General features: G+C 49.7%; 1 protein-coding gene across 7 annotated transcripts in view; it reads right to left on the bottom strand.

The window, feature by feature from the left end:
• Positions 1 to 15289, bottom strand: part of CELF5 (CUGBP Elav-like family member 5) — a 42818-nt gene that overhangs the window by 5114 nt on the left and 22415 nt on the right. For 6 of the 7 annotated variants that reach the window (XM_072845710.1, XM_072845711.1, XM_072845712.1 and 3 more), the window contains 5 exons: positions 8060 to 8188; positions 7383 to 7462; positions 6254 to 6400; positions 844 to 988; positions 24 to 170 (listed from right to left, as the gene is read on the bottom strand). In XM_072845710.1, coding sequence (XP_072701811.1) covers positions 24 to 170; positions 844 to 988; positions 6254 to 6400; positions 7383 to 7462; positions 8060 to 8188 — 648 coding nt within the window. The remainder of the gene's footprint in view (positions 1 to 23; positions 171 to 843; positions 989 to 6253; positions 6401 to 7382; positions 7463 to 8059; positions 8189 to 15289) is intronic. The other variant, XM_072845714.1, reaches the window with a different exon arrangement.

Here is a 15289-nt window from a genome sequence, read left to right as displayed (position 1 = left end):
TTTTTTTTTCCTGCTCTCCATACCTGAGTATGGCACAAGGCCATTGGTGTAAACTGTTTCCAAGGTTGGATGCCCATTTGGGAATGGTACCACTCCGGTGAATCCATTTGAAATGGGTGCCACCAGTCCCGGCATGGCTGCTGTTCCCAGGAGAGGCGGTGAATGTAGCCCTGTAGAGCAAGAAAAGAGGACATCCCATGAGTCGAGGTCCCGCAAAGCCTGCACTCCCTCTTTCCATCTGGCTGGCAAGACTGCTGTGTATGAAGCTATTATCTCTTCTAGTTGGCACACAGAGGTGACAGACTAGTGCTGGAGCCTTCACAAAATTAGAGGCAGCACTAGTAAGAAAAGCGTTGCTAGTTCTGGCTGCTGTCAGAGCTTCGGGATGGAACATTTTTAATCCAGGTTTGTACAGTACCCAGCATGATACAGCCCTGTTCTTGACAGGTGTTCAAACCCAGTATGCATTATTGCTGATATTATTACTGTGGGATGATGATAATAAATAGCACTGCTGTACTCAGAGTCAGGTGCAATCCTGGGAACCTGGTCCTTCTTTACAATATCAAAGGGAAAAAACTGCAGCAGAGAGGAACAGCAGTAGGGCAAGGGAATATGCGTTGAACATGTAAGGGTGTCAGGGAGGTTGCAGAAATTTGCACAGGACTAGGGGCTGCTGTCCTCAGAGGCTGCATTGTTAGAAACGAGTGGCCTAATCCACATGCTGAGCCCAGAGGGATGCGGGAACTGTTTTACCTGTGTGAGCATCGTGATGAGTGCTGGGGCAGGAGGTTCATTGGTAGTGAAGGACTTGCTGCGTCCTGGCCCACACCAGGCCCTCACCTGATGTTGGTGCAACAGGAGTGGCTGGCAGCCCGTTGAGACTGACGGCACCAATCTGTTGGATGTGGCAAGGGGAAAAGGCGACGCCTGGGCTCAGGTAGCTGCCGTGGGAGGTGGAGAGAACCGTTGTCTGCTGCTGCATCAGCTGCAAGGCAGGACCATGCAGTCAGGGCCCCATGCTGCCCAGGGCTTCCACTCCACTCGGGGCCACGTACAGCTCAGTGGCTCGCCCCAGGCCTCGCGCTGCTGGGGGCCTCGCGCCGTGGGGGCCCCGCCGCAGCCGCGGGCGGAGCTCGGGGAGGCCGCGCAGGCCAGCTCGGCCTCCGCCTTCCCCGCCGCTGCCTGTGGCCGGCGACGGGCCGGAGCGGCGGCCCCGCCATCTCCCCCAGCCGCCACTGGGCGTCGCCAGGCTCCCGCTGCCTGCCCCGCAGCTTCCGCGACTCGGCAGGACCCGCCGGGGCGGGCGGCGGCGGCGCCGTCCTCTGAAGCGCCGCGCCCCGCCCGGCTGACGGTCCCCGCGTCCGGGGGCCCCCGAGGTGGGCCTGGAGCTCCCTGCGGCCACGTACTCGCGCAGGTGCTGCCCCTGCCGAGGCGGGTCGGCGGCCTGGGCCAGGCCATGCGTGGAAGCCCCCAACAGCTGGGCACAGCTTCCCACCCTGCAGCCGGGGGACACGGCTAGGCGGGCATCCCCTGCAAAGCCAGGGCCATAGCCAGGCAGCCCTCTGCCCACCCTCACCCTCTCCACATGCCAGCAGCCTTGAGGGGTCTTCGCGCAGTCAGCTACGCGCCAGGACGTTGGGATGGGCCCTTCCTGCTCAGAGAGCTCCTGCAGTGGGGAAGGGACAGGGAAAGGGGTGTACCCCCAGCACCCAGCAGCATCCTCTCACCACAGGCCCTACCGCTCTGCCAGGCACAGCAACAACATTTCCTCCGAGCCACAGCCCCTTCCCTGAGCACTGCCGCTTCTGGGACAGTGCCAGGTATTAAATAACACAGCTTTGCCTTGAGAAGTGGGGTCCAAGTCCCTCTCCTTTTGCCCAACCTCAACAAGGCGACCGTGCTGCTGGGAGACACGCGGAGCTCATTCTGGTACGTGCACCCCGCTGTACAACCAGGTGTCCATCCAGGCCCAGCTCTTAGGGCATTCTTTGCCGTCTGAGGTCTGCCCCATGATCCACTAAGCTCTGTCTTTCCTCTGGCAGTGGCCTGCACCCTGGGGTTGGCAGCTCCTTGTGGTCCCATAACACACCCGACTAGGCAGAGATGCACAATGCAAAAAGAAGGGGTGGGGGTGGGGGTGGGGGGAGGGTGGGACACAAGGTTGGGAAGAGGGTTAGGAGGAAGAACAAAAAAATCCTCCTCGTCCTAGTTGGCCATCAGTTGGTGCTCTGGAGCATAAGATGAGATCAGACTGCGCTCAGAGTGCAGTGGCAACAAAGACTTAGTTCTGAATACAAAATTATCTAGCCCCTGTGTAGACCTTGTCTTCACCATCAAGCAAGATGAGCAGGTGAGGCACAGGCGTGGCTCTCTGGAAACTACGATTCCACAGGAGCAGCTGGGGGATGGCACATGGCAAAAACCAAGAAAAACACAAATCCTCCTTACATTAACTACAACCATGTCATGCTGTCTGCTTTGCAACATAAATACACGCCACTCAAGTGCCCTGCCTCACCCACAAATCACTGAGTCAGTAAGCCAGTTTGGCCCAGGTCTCAGCTGGAAAATCTGGTAACTCTGAAAAGTTCATGGCTAGCTAAACCTTCTCTTAGTTTCCTCCACACAGAAGCTGATTATTGCTGTTGTGTAAAAAGAAGAGGAATTGCCTAATTTCATGGCATTGCTGTCTCCGTAAGCTGGCACGAGCAAAGCAGCTGGGGTGGAACTGACTCTGCAGGGCAGCGCTGGGATAGGGGAGAGCCCGTTTTGGGGCAGAGATGGGACACCTCCCAGGCACATGGTAGAGCAGTGTCTCTGCAGGCAGGCAGGACCGACTGACAGCAAAGGGGTTCACTACCACTTGACTACAAACAGCATGTGCCCTGAAATCATCTCATCTCTTCACCGCCACACTGTCTTTGGAGTGATTCCCCTGAAGCAGGACTCACTCACATTACTGGGAACCACTCACCCTGAGCCAGGATTACAGAAGAATGTGGCCCTCCTGAGAGCACGAAACTCTACTAAGGAAGGTGTCCCTATGGCAAGCAGTCTGCACATATTCCTAGTCCTATCTTCATGTTGTCCCCGTTTAAGGCTGCAGGAACCAATGTATTTCTTACTTACTAGATGAATATTGATTTTCTTTTTTCTCATTAATGCCTGTTTTGTGCCAGGCTCTGGCTGGAACAAGACCTGCATCTGACTGCACATGCACCAAACTAGCATTCTGAAATTGTCTTCAATACTTCAATAAAATTACCATAATGAACAGTAAGAACAGAAAGAAAAGGGGGTAGGTGAACAAACTATGTTTTGTGTTTAGAACTAACTAATTTGTGAAATACAATAAATATTCCAGCATTATAAGCAGTTAGTAAATTGCACTGGCTGCTTTCTTAAGACTTCAGGCCTCTTTTGTATTGATAGATTATTATTTTTTCAGCTCCCAATCAGTTCCATCTGATTCCATCTGAACTAATCACTGAATTCAACTTGTTGAATAAACTGAAATGAGGGAAATACTTTTCACTTGCAGAAGAGACACCTAGGATCAAAACCTGGTTTAAGCACTGAAATAAACTGCTTCCAGATGCTTAGCCAGTCACATTTCCCAGATAAGTATGAGAATTTTTCTTATCAGCTGTTTCAGCTAACATGTACTATTTGACTATTTTTAGTATCTTATTTCATATATTTGAACAGATCAGAACAACTTTAGACCTAACATAGTTTGTGATTATTTCATGTTTAATTTGAGATTTTTTTTTAAAGGAAAATGCAATTAAGATAAAATTAAAACATCCGACTGAATAAAAACAAAAACCAAACAACCCAGGCTCCAAACTTCGTCTTCCTAGGCCGGGGACTCCGGGGACTGCTTTGGCTTGGCGAGGCAGCAAATCCCATGGGGGCAGGAAGAGAAAGTTGTTGGCGTATTAAATTGTGAGTGTAAGAACCAATGCTTACGATGCACCAGTTCACCCCAGCAGCACTCACTCCTCTCAGTCTGATTCAACCACATACGTAATTGTTAGCTGCATCTCCTGGGCCTGTGAGTAACCTTGGGTGCAGCATCTACTACTCCAAGCCCTGCACTATGCAAGCATGAACTATGTTGGAGTTCCCTTGAGCCCTGGCTTACCAGAGGTCCCAGCTCCCAAGAGCTGCCCATGGCAGGACATTTGGAGGTGCTGTAAGGAGATTCAGCAAGGAAATCCCTCCCTTCTGTCCCCACTTCCAGATAGTAGAAGGCATTTCAAAGGGTTGATACCGTCTCCCTCTGATGGGGACACTGTATGCATATGAGAACTGGCTAGGATCTCTCCTCCAGGAGAAGGAATACCAAAGACTGGGATGACACAAGAGAAGAAACAATCAGGTGTGAGGTCACTGCCTCAGCACGAAGAAGGAGAGAGAACCAAAACCACTGGAAAGGAAAAGGAGGAAAAACCATGAAAGAGTGGGAGACAGGCTGAGTCTTGAGTCAAGGGGAAAGCCAAAATAAAGTCACAGAGCACAAAGGCCAGTGAAGAATCAGAGACAAAGCAACAAATTTACAGACACAACTGAGGAAAAAGAAGATGCAGATAAGCAAGGAGCACAGCCTAGGCCTGAATGGCTTCCTGTCGTCAGCAGGAGTTTCTGAAGATTGGAGGGCACTTAAAGGCCGAGTCTAGAAGGTCTCACTGCTCTCCTTCCTTACACACCCTGGACCATAAGCTAATAAAGTACTTTCTGCCATCATAACCTCACTGTGTGGTCCATTCCTACCTCCTTCACCATCATACTGTGCCCAAGTTAGCACCATCTCCATGACAGCAGAAGATACACCAGAATGATCATCTCATAGCTGACCCACAGCTGAGCTAAGCTACAACCTTAGACCTCAAGGTATAGCTGGCTTGTGGATTACAGGGCTGGATAGAAAAGATTGGTCCTGGCAAGAGATACTGCTCTCTGGTCAGAAAGGGTTCTCCCCTCTAAACCATTCTTCTGCTGGAAGCCTTGGTGCTTGGAATGGTATAGCTGTTCTCAGCCTCATTACACAAGAAGAATCAAATAATCTTGTGTTGGACAAATTCTACATTTGGTTCCCAAAATTCCCCAACAGTATGGAGCCTCATATGTATTGCCTCTTTTCTTTTGCTACTCCATGCTCTTGCCACACACTTAAATGGCATTTGGCAGTTTCTGGGGATTCTTTGAGAGGAAATGGCCAACAATTGAGAAACAGTTCCTTCTCTGTCACAGAGATGGGAGGGAGACACACCAAGTAGCCACTGAAGTCAGAGGTGAAAGAGGTGTTCACATATATGAGAACAGGTTTATCTGTGCTCTCCCCCTCCCCCCCAAAAAAAAATTACTTTCAGTAACAGTGTCTACTTTTGAGTTCTTTGTTTGACACAAGCATCTCTCATGCCTTGAGCAATTCCTGAGCCTCCTTCCATGAGCTTTATACTTGGTAGCAGAGACCTGAAAGTGACAGTCACCAAGAAGACCCAAAAGATGCTCCACCACAGCTGATCAGGGACTTGTTGAGTTTGGGACCTACCTCAAACATCAATGGCAACCACCACCATCACTCCAAGGCAATGAGGTTCTCTCACTAAGATCCAAAGCACAGCCAGTCTTGCCAGAGGAGGCCAGACTGCTGAAACACCTCTGACCCTCTGCTACCCACTGCTCCCTCTCCAGCATCCTGCTAACCCCACAGTCACACTAGCCAAGAGAGAAAACCCTGGGAGCCAAGGACAGTACTGGGGGGATTAGGGCCCTCCTGAGAATTTCAGCAGAGAAATAAACACATGAAGCTGGGCCCAGGGTTCTCATGGTGCTCCAAAAACACACACATTTGTGCCAGAGGAAGAGTTCACAAGTTGGCAGACTGCCATGTCTGGCAGACATCACCCAGGAATCATGGCTCTGAGCTGTCCTCAAAACAAGACAGAAAGACACTGGGTCATGCTTGACCTGTTCCCAGACACCTCCGCCAGTCTACACCACATCAGAGAAATCCAGCCTCACTTTGAGAAGGTCCCAGCTCTCTCCTGTCACCCCTTCCAGGAGAGAAATGCACAGACTAGGCTGCTGACTGGAGAAACTGAAGCCAGGAACAACTCCCAGGTACCGGGAAGCTTTCACACATTTGTTACAGAGACCCATTTGTGGTCTCCCAGCCCAGGTATGGTGTTGCCCCACAGCCAAGAGGGCAGCCTTTCCCCCCACACACACGCGTGATACTCACAGCCTGCGCATAGGCGCTGTATGGGCTGAACGGCAAGGTGAGAGATGGAGTGAATATCCCCAGCTGCCCCACCATTTGCTGCATACGACGGAGGGTCCTCTCCTTATCTGTGTCAGCAAACTTCACCACTAGACTGGAGGAGGCGCCCTAGGCACAGAGAGAGGAGACAGAGAGAGAAGGCAGGGGGAGAAGAGGCCGTGGGACAGCCAGAGAGTCAGCAGTCAGGCAAGGTGGGATGGGGCAGAACAGGCAGCAGAGAGGAGCGGGAAGAGGAGCAGAAGAGCAAATATTGGCGTGGAAGTGCTCGGGAGCTGGAACCTGGGCTGTGCCCTTCCCCATCCATCCACCCATCCAACCCTTCCCTCTCCCGTCCTTCCCCTCACACCCTAGGCCTTGCACAGCTGCACAAGTGGGTGCACACATCCCTGGCTGCATTCACCAGGTGATGGTGCAGCCAGGAACACCCAGGACATTGTCAGCCACAAGCACCATCTTTCCACCACCATGAGCTTGGCTGGATAGGCAGAGCAGTTTCTGGCAGCTGGAAAACAGCTGCTGCAGCAATGCACTGTCCTGCCCACAAGGTGCCCCAATCCAGGTTAGAGATTGTGAGAGACGAGATCACAACTGCAGCTCCACTTGCACAAGAAGGCACAGCTGCGGCTACACAACCCCACACAATGCACAAAGTGGTCCCATCCACACCCAGCCTACCCCAGAGGCCTCCTCTACTGCCTACATAAGAGAAGGTGGGGAGCGTGCTCAGACACTGGAGTCCTGACTGCTCACCTTGCTGAATTGTTAGCTTGCACCCTGCTCAGTTTTGAAGTACTCCAGGTAGCTGTGTCCAAGACAGATTCATGGCTCTCTTTTATTTAGCCTTTATAGCTATAAGGGCTGTCACTACCAGTCTGGACAGACATAGATACACACACTAGCTCAGGAGACAAGATGGTTCCCAAAGACAAGAGCACAGATGTGCACACACACAGCCCCCACTCCCCAAAACCACACAAGCTGAAAACTGCAGTTGAACCTGTCATGGTTTTGGACAGTGAGGGGAGGTCCCTGCAACAGGGTGATGGGAAGAGGATTAGGAAGAGGGTAGGTACCCTGGCCTTATACTCACGGGCATTGTCTGGCTGCCATGGAGTGCGTGGATTGCTGCCTGAGCCTCTGTGTGAGATGAGAACTTTACAAAAGCACAGCCTGGAAAGGGACAGAAAGAGCACAGGAGATTGCAGTGACAGGACTGCTGTGAAAGTGCCCCTTGCATCATCACGTAAGAGACAGTATCTGGATCTCAGGCAGGGCAAAGGAAAGCCACCCCAAGAAAGCAGGGAACAAAAAGGATGACTCATCCCAAGTCCTCTATCCTGGAAAAAACAGGAAGGGTCTCAAATTGTTACTTCAATGATATACTCTATAGATAATATCACCATCTCCACCCTTGCCCCTTATTAGCTCTTCCCCAAATTCTCTATGCACTCCTATTTGTGGGTACAAACATTTCAAATTGCAAACCCAGACTGAGCCAACAGGCTCACTAGTGATCCTGGTAACTCAGCTACTCATCATGCTCTGCTTCCCCTCCTTTCACCTCGGTCTCTGCCCATCTTCCCCAATCTTTCCTTGCAGCAGACAACGCTTCCTGCCCTGCTCCCTATGCCTGGCTGTGATATGGGTTCCCATAAAGATGGAGTCGGGGAATAAGTGCCCCAATGGAAAGGAGGCGCAGGTGGTGAGGCAGGTGAGTGCTACCTTAACGGCAGGGAGAAAGGGCACGACACACAGAGGGGTTCACACCTTTGCTGTTACCATCAGGTCCACGGAGCACCGTACATTCATCAATGACCCCAAATGGTTCAAAGAGCTGGAGTACGTCATCCTCAGACTGCTGCTTATTTAACATGCCCACAAAGAGCTTCCTGTCCCCTAGGGGCAAACACAGAAACATCAACCTTCTATGAGGCCCACAGTCCAAAGCAGGAGGATAGGGACACTTAAGCACAAAACAGCCTAGTGTTGAAAACATGCCTGGCATGGAAATTATTTGCTGTTGGCTGAAATGCTTCCAGGGGTGAGTATGCAGGGTCGTCCCAAGTTCCCCACACCTGCAAAGGTTTCTGTGGCTTCCCCTGTCCTACCCTCCCCAAAGGAAAACAAAAGATTAATAATTTCCTTCTATTCATTAGCCCTTTCCTTTGAATGACCCAACACAAATGGTAATAAGAAAAACTGCCTGGGCAATTATACCCTTATTGAACAAAATGTTAAGTCCAAGAGGTACCTTGGGAAATATAGCAGACCAACCCAGGCAGGGTGAATAAATTCCAGGACCCTTGGCTTCTGTTTCCTTTTCCTTCTCTCCAAGATCCCTGTTTCCACAGCTGCTATGTAACCAAGCATCTTAGCTTCAATTTGCCCTTCCCTACCCAGTCTAACCAGTATGTCTACCGAGCTGTCTTCTAAGACCTGGAATAAACCCTGGCATCCTTGAGTCCCAATTTGCCTCACCATAGGATCAGCCAAACGCAAGACAGTTGCAAACAGCTCCATGGACCCCACTCCCCCCTCTCCAAGGGCATTTTGTACCCATGTCACACTGGCGGGGGGGCTGGAAGGCTGGCCAACACATCCAGGACTTTGAGCTCAGGGTTATTCTGGGTTCCTCCATCAGAACGGAGAAGTGAGGATTATGTTTTTGTTGGGATGGCCAAGTGTGGAGCTGGGAAGAAAGGTGCACAGTGCTTTCTCCCCCTCTCTACCCCCATCAGTACACACAGGGGCCCATCACACAGCCTGATGCCATCCAGTCAAGCACAAACACAGCAGTGGTTGGGGCAACATCCTCCACAGATTGCTGTGAACAGCTATTAAAATAGCACAACATTAAAATCCCAGCCTAAATGCCAGCCCGATCTCGATTTTTGCAAGGAGATAGTTGTGCCAGCTACAGAGTTAACCCTCCCTACTGCCCCAAACGTGCATAGGGAGACATGACCCATAGGAGCAAATGTGTCAGGATATGGCTTGGGAGGAGCAGTGAGAGAGGATTCCTTATTGTCAGCGACAGCATCAGAGGGGCTGGCTTCAAACAAAACCAATGTAATGTGACACACGTCAGGGAAAATAGCAAGGAAGCTGCTATCTGTTTGAGAGTGCAGTGACCTGAAAAACAACAGGTCTTGGAGCTACAGCAGCAGAGCAGGCTGCAGGGGTGGTGGTGTGTATGTATGGCAGGAATGGATGACACATTACACGTTCACACTGCCGGCAAAGCCTCCCCCCCTCCCCCAACCCCCTCCTTGCTCCCCTTGACTCAGAGGATGGTTCCCACTCAGGTCAGTAAGCAAGCTGCCTCCCCCCCACTGCTCTGCCACAGACAGACACACTTGGGAACACATGCAGGAAATATCTACATGTGCCATTGGTCCCTTGCAGAAAAGCAGATGCACACACACAACATGAATGGACAAGCACATAGGCTCATGCATGGGCAGGAACATGCTTTCACATTGACCCAGCCCCAGCAGGTGCCTTCACAAACAAACTACCCCAGTGAGCAAGAGGGATGTGCAGACAGATGCACTCTTCCACCATGCAGACACCACAGGGAGCCGCTTTGTACGGCTGCACCACCCCACAGAGCCTAAGCACAAGCTCATGCAGGCACAGCTCTCCACTAGGCACTAGATATACATGCAACACAGATGCCACTTTGATCCACCACAGATAAAGGGTTAAAAGTACTGCATCTAATGCTCTTACCCAGTCCCAAACAGATACTCCTGACTTACGTCACTGGAAGTGGCTGAAATATATGGCCTTGTGTATTTTTAAAGGCCAAATTTCCCAGCTTCCCCATTTTCATGATTCCCTGGATAACTAAACCTGTGGGAATTTCATCCCCTTCCATTTTCCTTGCAATTCTTTCTACATTTCTCCCTGCACCTGCATGACAATGGTTGCATTTTGGAGACACTATTTCAGCTGATTGAGTCCATCCAAAATTTAGTGCTCTGGCAATGCCCAATAATCCCCAGCCAAGGCAGAGGAGCTAATAAACCAGGTGCTGTACAGCTGCCTTCTTAGCAGTAAGACAGCGTCTGCCCCCACCCGAGGGCCAGCTCGGAAATGCTGGTCGGAAAACCAGCCAAAAAACAGCACATAGGTGAAAAGTCTGACTGGAAGGGGAGTGGGAAAAAAAACAGGACTCGTCAGGAACATATTTACTGGGAGGTGGAGAGGAGAATGAAGACTAAAAGAGCAGTAGCTCTGTGCTCCTGTTAACATCACCTGGTGCCATACGTGATCCCAGTTTGGCTATGGGAGGGGACACTTGAGCTCTGCAATGTTCCCCCTTCCTCTACCCTGAATCTATACTGCACCTGCAGCCAGGCCTTATTTCAGACATGTGCACCATGCTGTGGCCTTTGGATTGCAAACACGGCAAGAGTTCCTCAAAAAACACATCAACAAAGGGGAGAAACACATGGGGAAATATTTGTACTGACTTTAGACGCTGTAAAATAATCCTCTGTTCTTTCAACTAACAAGCAAATAATTGTGGACTAAGACTTAACAGCCAGAAATGCACTTGATGGTCTTGCCTTGCTCTTTAGGGACCCCAGCAGGCTGTCTGGCTGTTTCAGTCAGGGTGGCAGGGGGGTGTCGAGACAACTGGGAAAGTCAGTTATATTAGAAATTTAAAAAGCTGGAACTCGGGGGGAGGGGGGGGGGGGAACACATAACAGCTACACAGATATAACGTTACTTTTGTAACATTGGCCTTTTGTTTCTGGATCTGATTTTGTGTAAAGTGAGGTTTTTGCGGAAGAATAGTGGGTAACCCGTGGAGAGTCAGATAAGTGGTTCCAGTTTTGGCTGATGACTAATTCAGTGCAAAGACCTGATGCTTACACAGCCACCCAAAGTTTTTCTCGGTAATGGATGCAAGAGGCCACAACTTTGCAATGGAGGCACTGAACGAGAAGGAACCTTGTCAACTGGCAATCACATCAAAATTAAACTATGAGTTACTAGCTGTTTTCTCCTTCAGAGGGCCTTGAAATTTCCTGGATAATTCTTGGGGTTTCATCCTCATACCATTTCTGTTGGATCAAAAGCATTTTTCTTTACCCTGCACTTTGGGAAAGGTCCATTGAAACAGTGGATGTTAGCCTCCATTCTTGCAGTTTTACTGCAGGTCTTCTGTTGTCTGACAGGGCTCACTGATGGAAGGTTTTGGAAGTCCTGTGTTTATGTGGGAATTTCAGCTTTCCTTTTTTGAATTTGTAAGAAAAAAATGCCAGCCTTCCCGGCTATGCAGAACAGGTTAAAACTGTGATACCTTACAGACTCAAGCTGTAAAGGCAAATATAAAGAAACACACCTATTGGTTTTGAATCTTTTCTGAGTGCCCAGAACGGCAATATTAGAAGGGGGTGAAGTCACTGACAACATATGAGAAAGATTTTTTCACAGTTATTTTAATTTCATACAGCCCAGTTCCCAAGATTGCACGTAGGAAAAGGATCCAGCCTTGTTCCCCTAGGATGCCTCTTTGCAGCAACTGGGGATCTCTGAAAGGGCTCTTCTGCTGCTGATCTCTCTCCCTCTCCACGTGTTGGAGCCCAACCCATGATCTAGTGCCCTCTCGCTTCAGGCAGATTCCAAATAGGAGCGTTCCCCTACCAATAACCAAGCTGCCTCATCTCTCCACAACTGGGCCAAAACCCTGCAAGCCCTTTCACCTGATGACTGCTGTGACCACTCCTAAAGCAGTCAATCCCAAATCAGCTGGCATCCTCAAGACACTGCTGTGGGTCACTGGCTCCTTCGGCTCCCCTGCAGGGACCTGCAGCGCTGAAAGACCTCCTCTCCCCCACTTGTAACAGCATACCCTCCTCCTGCCATTTTTCCTTCACTTTCTCTCCAGCTCTTTTTTTCCACCCTCTGATTGCCAATTTCCCATGCTGTCCAGCAACCAGGAAAATTGTATCTGATCTCTGACTGTTGAGTTCCCATGGAAACATGCTCTGGGCACAGCCAGTCCCCCAGGCAGCAGGAGGAGGGCCAGTGCCCAGCGGGTCGCTGATGAAGATACCACGGGAACAAGTGAGGGGTTAAGGCTGAATGCTTTGGCCATGAGAGAGAGAGGAGAGCGCACAAGCACTGGACACTGCTCCTCTTTAAACCCAGTGGATTTAGGTCATCTGGCCAGCAGCTGTCAGCAGCAAGGATCAGGGAGAGGGAGGAAGCCCGCCCAAGCAGTTGGGTGCGGATGGGACGCAGCAAATCTCCTTGGGTATGCAGAGAGCTTCCTTGTCTCTAAAGCAGTGCTAATGGGCTTGGGCTAGCTGTCGTATCACATCAGTGCAGCAGAGTGCTCCAGGTCTCACAAGAAGCACAGGCAAGCTCCTCTGCCCCCTCAGTCCATCTCCTCCTGGCACTCCCAGGCTCACATCAGAGGCGTGAGGGAAAGGAGGAAAGAGCTGACAAAGCCTGCGCCAGAATCACAGGTCCCCCTCTGAACTAATGCAGGCAGCATCTTTACTAGTGAATTCCTTCTGCAGGGTGCAGTAACACTGAGCATCCAGATACCCCCATACAGTCCCTGCAGGGCTTGGCCAAAACTGCTCCTTTGGCACAAAAATTACCATCTCTTAGACCAGGAGACAAATTCTGGTGCTCTAACTTCATGTACTTAATTCAGGGTGCTTAATTTGAGACATGTCAGTCCCTGGAGAGGATAAAAGAGGTTCCCTTCAAGGATAATGCAGAGCAGAGCCTCACTGAGGCATGCAGCTGTTCCCTTGATAAATTCCTAGTCCAAGCTGTTCTGCCCTGCCCAAATCTTTCTTTTACCTCCTGGCAGCATGGGGCTATTGCTATAGGGAATGGCTCTTCCTCTATCTGCAAACTTGCTCATCCACTTCTCTGACAAGTGGGGCACTACGACAGAAACCTTCAGAAAGAGCACCCTAATTCAGACAAATATAGGTGCTGTCTTGATGCTGCTTCTGCCTCAGGAAAAATTCCAGTATGTCATGGATCCTGCGGGAGCTACCCGTTTCTGAGCTCGGCAATGAAGCTGGAAGGAAGCTAGGCACATGGGCTGGAGGGAGGCAGGTGTTCAAACTCCAAAGGCTGCTTTTCTCTATGACCTTCTCCATGGGAAGCAGAGCTGATGCCCTGATGTCTGCAGTCATTAGAGATTGTGGCACTTTTCATAAGCTTAGAGATTTCAGAGTCCAGTGCCTTGACCAAAAGCTTGCCTCCAAATCAACATCCTGTTTTTGAACCTGTTGGCCTATTTCAGCTCAATTTGACAGAGGAGCTGAGGCATCAGACATGTTAAATCCCAACGCATTTTGTGATACTAGGTGGCTGCGTATAGAAGAGAGTCCCTAGTAGTGCCCCACCAGCAGAAGAAAGACTGCAGAAATTACCTCAGCCTAGTATTAGACACCAGAGATTCCGGAGTTGCACTCATCAAAGAGACACAAACTGTTAAGAAAACAAAGCTGCAGTGGTCAGTCTGTTCACAGCCTGAATTGTCCGTTTGGTCTGGTTTTACCGCTGTTGTGTAAGAGTTTAATGCAGGGGCATCAGCTGTGCATGGGTGGTACTGGTGAAGGTAAATGTGTGCATTTGCCTATGAATGTGGCTGTCAAGTGGGCAACATGTATGTATTTGCAAACCAGTGCACACATGGGGCATCTGTCTGTAGGTACATCTGCCTGTGTCTCTGTGTTGGCTCTGAGGGTTGCTATGCAGCCATGTCTTACAGCCTGAGAGTGCATGGGATCTGCTGATGTGTACATGTAATGGTTTTGTGATGTTGAGTTATTGGTACGACTAGCAAAGGCTTTCCTAGTCTCCTATGCTTTTTTTTTTTTAAAGACTCGTTAGGAATAACCTCAGATACAACTACACAATTTCTGAATTAATTAGAAATCTGGGGTGCAAATTTTTTAAATCAACATGGTGGGGGAAGGATTGACCACCTAATGGTTGAATCTAGAGGCAATATGAGGTGTCAGCGAGCAGTCAGCTTCCTCTATCCTCACTGCAGGCACCTCTAAAGGACAGCTCATCCACTCCTAATATTGGTGTCAAGAGTGAGAGAGTGAATCGCCCTGAAGGCACTGGTCTCTTTTTCCTGTCTATAGCATGGACAAGGACCTTAAACTCAACCCTGAACCCAGGGGCTGAAGTAAGGTGAGAATGAATCCAGTCCTATGTGTTTTAGGCATGCTAGTTCCTTTGGAGGCTTAAGCCACAGTTCTTTTCAAAAGGAGCATGTCTGGGACTCTCAGTATAGCCCAAGGGAATAAAAATGCCCAGACTTCAGTAAAAGTTAGGTGTCTTACCCCTCAAGTAAGTAATGAAAATTCATAGATTGTATTTGGAAAAATGATCTGACTTAAACAGATAAACTTTTTTTTTTTTAAAGGAGGATCACACAACCATAAATACACACATTCATATAAAATATTATAAAATATATCTCATGTTCCTGCCAGTACAATAATTGAAAGTCACTACAAACTGCTTGGAAGTGACCCCTTAAAATGTAAAACAAAAGCCTTCCAAATCTAAACACAGCATGCAGGATATGCTGCCCTTCAGGACAAACAGTCTCACACAAATTCTCCCCTCCCCACTACTACACTGATTTCAGAGGCAGCACCAACAGCACAAGGCACAGAGAGGCAGATGCAGGAATGGAGAGAAGAGGAAAAGAAATGTACCGGTAAGACAAGGAAAAGCAGCAAAACGAGTTCACAAATTTGGAAAGGGCTGGAGTTGCAAACCTTCTCCACCTGGAGGAGGCATTTGAGCTGCTGTGAGCTCCCCATTAAATTAACAGAGATTCTCCTGTTCCCAATCTTCCAGCTCTGAACTACTCACTATATGCTGCTCTAACCAAGCTGGTCCCCTGCAGGCTGACAGCACCTCGATCTCAGGCCTAAACTCAGACACTATTTCCCCATCACATGCTATTTTCTACAACAGCACTTGGGCCCT

Source organism: Ciconia boyciana, chromosome 24 (assembly GCF_034638445.1).
Source record: "Ciconia boyciana chromosome 24, ASM3463844v1, whole genome shotgun sequence".
Lineage (NCBI taxonomy): Eukaryota > Metazoa > Chordata > Aves > Ciconiiformes > Ciconiidae > Ciconia > Ciconia boyciana.
Note: the sequence above shows the minus strand (reverse complement) of the source record. Positions and strands in the feature narration are given on the sequence as shown.